This window comes from Oncorhynchus tshawytscha, unplaced genomic scaffold, assembly GCF_018296145.1.
Source record: "Oncorhynchus tshawytscha isolate Ot180627B unplaced genomic scaffold, Otsh_v2.0 Un_contig_15277_pilon_pilon, whole genome shotgun sequence".
Classification (NCBI taxonomy): Eukaryota; Metazoa; Chordata; class Actinopteri; order Salmoniformes; family Salmonidae; genus Oncorhynchus; species Oncorhynchus tshawytscha.
The window spans coordinates 775-3792 of NW_024606365.1; the positions used below are offsets into that span (position 1 = coordinate 775).

Here is a 3018-nt window from a genome sequence, read left to right on the forward strand (position 1 = left end):
CTAAGCCCTGTTGGCTCTCTACCCAGTGTGGGTTCGCCCTGTTGAGCTCTCTACCTGGTGTGGGTTCTAAGCCCTGTTGGTTCTCTTCTGGTGTTGGGTTCCATCTGGTTGGGTTCTCTACCTGGTTGGGTCCTGTCATGTTCTCTTCCTGGTGTGGGTTCCAAGTCTGTTGGGTTCTCTATCTGGTATTGGTTCTATGTCCTGTCGGGTTCTCTATCTGGTGTTGGTTCTCTACCTGGTATGGGTTCTAAGTCCTGTTCTCTTCCGGGTTCTCTCTACCTGGTGTGGGTTCCCCCTCCTGGTTCCGTGTCACAGTGAGGTCTAGAGGTGAGTCGAGGTCAGAACGCTGGGAGCCTGTGGTGGTGGTAAGGCGTGTCTTGGGCGTACTCCATGGCAAACTGCCTCACCATCCTCTTCATCAGTTCCTGGGCCACCAGAGGGCGTTAGGGTCTCCACTGGACGCCAGCTCTGGACAGACAGCCAATCACAGGTAAGCACACTGCCTCACAGGTACATGTCTACATTTTATCCAGCCAATCACAGGTAAACACACTGCCTACGTACATGTATCTCAGCCAATCACAGGTAAGCACACTGTCTACGTACATGTATCTCAGCCAATCACAGGTAAGCACACTGTCTACGTACATGTATCTCAGCCAATCACAGGTAAGCACACTGTCTACGTACATGTATCTTAGCGCGTATAAACCAGGTAGCCAACGATGCTACGTAGCGCTGTTAGCATTAAGAGTGTAAACGCTGTCGTCTCTGTTCTGGTCGGACGGGGACTCACCTTTCTTATGGAACACAGCGTGGAGGAACCTGTGAGCTGATAGGCTGCTGTCCGAGAGGGAAGGGGCTTGGGAGGGCGTGTCGTCTGAGGGGGAAGCGGCCACTGGGACATGGTCCTGTGGGGAAGAGACAATGACATCACCGACGCGTCGTAACAACTTACATACAAAGCCGCAACAACGCCGTAGGGGGCGTTCCTCTGCCCAGACGCCTGCCAGATCTTACAACGTCTGGATCCATATTTTATATATCAGCTAACCGCATCATAAGTCCATGACGCAGTCCATGACGTGGCGCGCAACCATTGGTTGATTCACCGCAACGTCTGGATCCATATTTTATATATCAGCTAACCACATCATAAGTTCATGACGCAGTCCATGACGTGGCGCGCAACCATTGGTTGATTCACCGCAACGTCTGAGCAGCGGAACACAACCAACGTCACCTGAACGACAACAGAAGATATAGTCGACAACAGCTCCAGTCAGCGACTGACAGAGAAACCCAGTAAATCTGATATAGTTGAACTAAACTGAAGTTTTTCCGTGAGAGAGCTGGAACTAAACTGAAGCGTTTCCGTCAGGGAGCTGGAACTAACCTGAAGCGTTTCCGTCAGGGAGCTGGAACTAAACTGAAGTGTTTCCGTCAGGGAGCTGGAACTAAACTGAAGCGTTTCCGTCAGAGAGCTGGAACTAAACTGAAGCGTTTCCCTGAGAGAGCTGGAACTAACTGAAGCGTTTCTGTGAGAGAGCTGGAACTAACTGAAGCGTTTCTGTCAGAGAGCTGGAACTAACTGAAGCGTTTCTGTCAGAGAGCTGGAACTAAACTGAAGCGTTTCCGTGAGAGAGCTGGAACTAAACTGAAGCGTTTCCGTGAGAGAGCTGGAACTAAACTGAGGCGTTTCTGTGAGAGAGCTGGAACTAACTGAAGCGTTTCTGTGAGAGAGCTGGAACTAACTGAAGCGTTTCCGTCAGAGAGCTGGAACTAACTGAAGCGTTTCCGTCAGAGAGCTGGAACTAAACTGAAGCGTTTCCGTCAAAGAGCTGGAAGTAAATCAAGACAGAAAATAGCAGTCCGTTTGTATCACGGAGCTGAACTTACATTGATCAGCAGGCTGCAGAAGGAACAACTGGCCTTCACTGCCCAGTCCTCTAGCTCCTCGGGTTCACAGTCTGGAAACAACACACACACACACACACACACACACACACACACACACACACACACACACACACACACACACACACACACACACACACACACACACACAGTCAATAAAGTCTCAGTGGCACCAACTGGTAGCAAACACGTGTACACACACACACACACATACACACACACACACACACACACACACACACACACAGACACACACACACACACACACACACACACACACACACACACACACACAGACACACACACACACAGACACACAGACACACACACACACACACACACACACACACACACACACTGACACTCACCATCAAAAATATTGAGGTCTCTGAGCAGCAACGGGCCATAGATTCCCTCCAGAATGCTCTCGAACCCTGGAATAGACACATACATATCAACTAGTGGTTAGAGTGTAGAGGAGGCAGGTAGTCTAGTGGTTAGAGTGTAGAGGAGGCAGGTAGACTAGTGGTTAGAGTGTAGAGGAGGCAGGTAGACTAGTGGTTAGAGGAGGCAGGTAGACTAGTGGTTAGAGTGTAGAGGAGGCAGGTAGCCTAGTGGTTAGAGTGTAGAGGAGGCAGGTAGCCTAGTGGTTAGAGTGTAGAGGAGGCAGGTAGCCTAGTGGTTAGAGGAGGCAGGTAGCCTAGTGGTTAGAGTGTAGAGGAGGTAGGTAGTCTACACACAGAGGAGTGCAGGTAGCCTAGTGGTTAGAGGAGGCAGGTAGTCTAGTGGTTAGAGTGTAGAGGAGGCAGGTAGCCTAGTGGTTAGAGTGTAGAGGAGGTAGGTAGCCTAGTGGTTAGAGTGTAGAGGAGGCAGGTAGCCTAGTGGTTAGAGTGTAGAGGAGGCAGGTAGACTAGTGGTTAGAGTGTAGAGGAGGCAGGTAGACTAGTGGTTAGAGGAGGCAGGTAGACTAGTGGTTAGAGTGTAGAGGAGGCAGGTAGCCTAGTGGTTAGAGTGTAGAGGAGGCAGGTAGACTAGTGGTTAGAGTGTAGAGGAGGCAGGTAGACTAGTGGTTAGAGGAGGCAGGTAGACTAGTGGTTAGAG

At 50.5% G+C, this 3018-nt stretch overlaps 1 protein-coding gene across 1 annotated transcript; it reads right to left on the reverse strand.

Annotated features, from left to right (window-relative positions):
• Nucleotides 1-408: 408 nt before the first annotated feature.
• On the reverse strand, nucleotides 409-2459 carry LOC121842157 (ligand-dependent nuclear receptor corepressor-like protein). The gene is made up of 4 exons (XM_042312243.1): nucleotides 2286-2459; nucleotides 1900-1970; nucleotides 797-911; nucleotides 409-468 (listed from the first exon to the last, which is right to left on the reverse strand). Exons 1-4 carry the CDS (start codon nucleotides 2368-2370, stop codon nucleotides 419-421), a joined length of 321 nt encoding a protein of 106 aa, XP_042168177.1. The 5' UTR covers nucleotides 2371-2459; the 3' UTR covers nucleotides 409-418.
• Between the last annotated feature and the right edge of the window lie 559 nt (nucleotides 2460-3018).

Bases quoted from the DNA above. Each gene is read 5' to 3' on its own strand.
- LOC121842157 (XM_042312243.1), bottom strand. From the start codon at position 2,370: ATGTATGTGTCTATTCCAGGGTTCGAGAGCATTCTGGAGGGAATCTAT. The intron at 1,971-2,285 runs GTGAGTGTCAGT...TGTTGTTTCCAG, and splicing joins AGACCTCAATATTTTTGATG to ACTGTGAACCCGAGGAGCTA. The intron at 469-796 runs GTGAGTCCCCGT...CTGTCTGTCCAG, and splicing joins CGCTGTGTTCCATAAGAAAG to AGCTGGCGTCCAGTGGAGAC.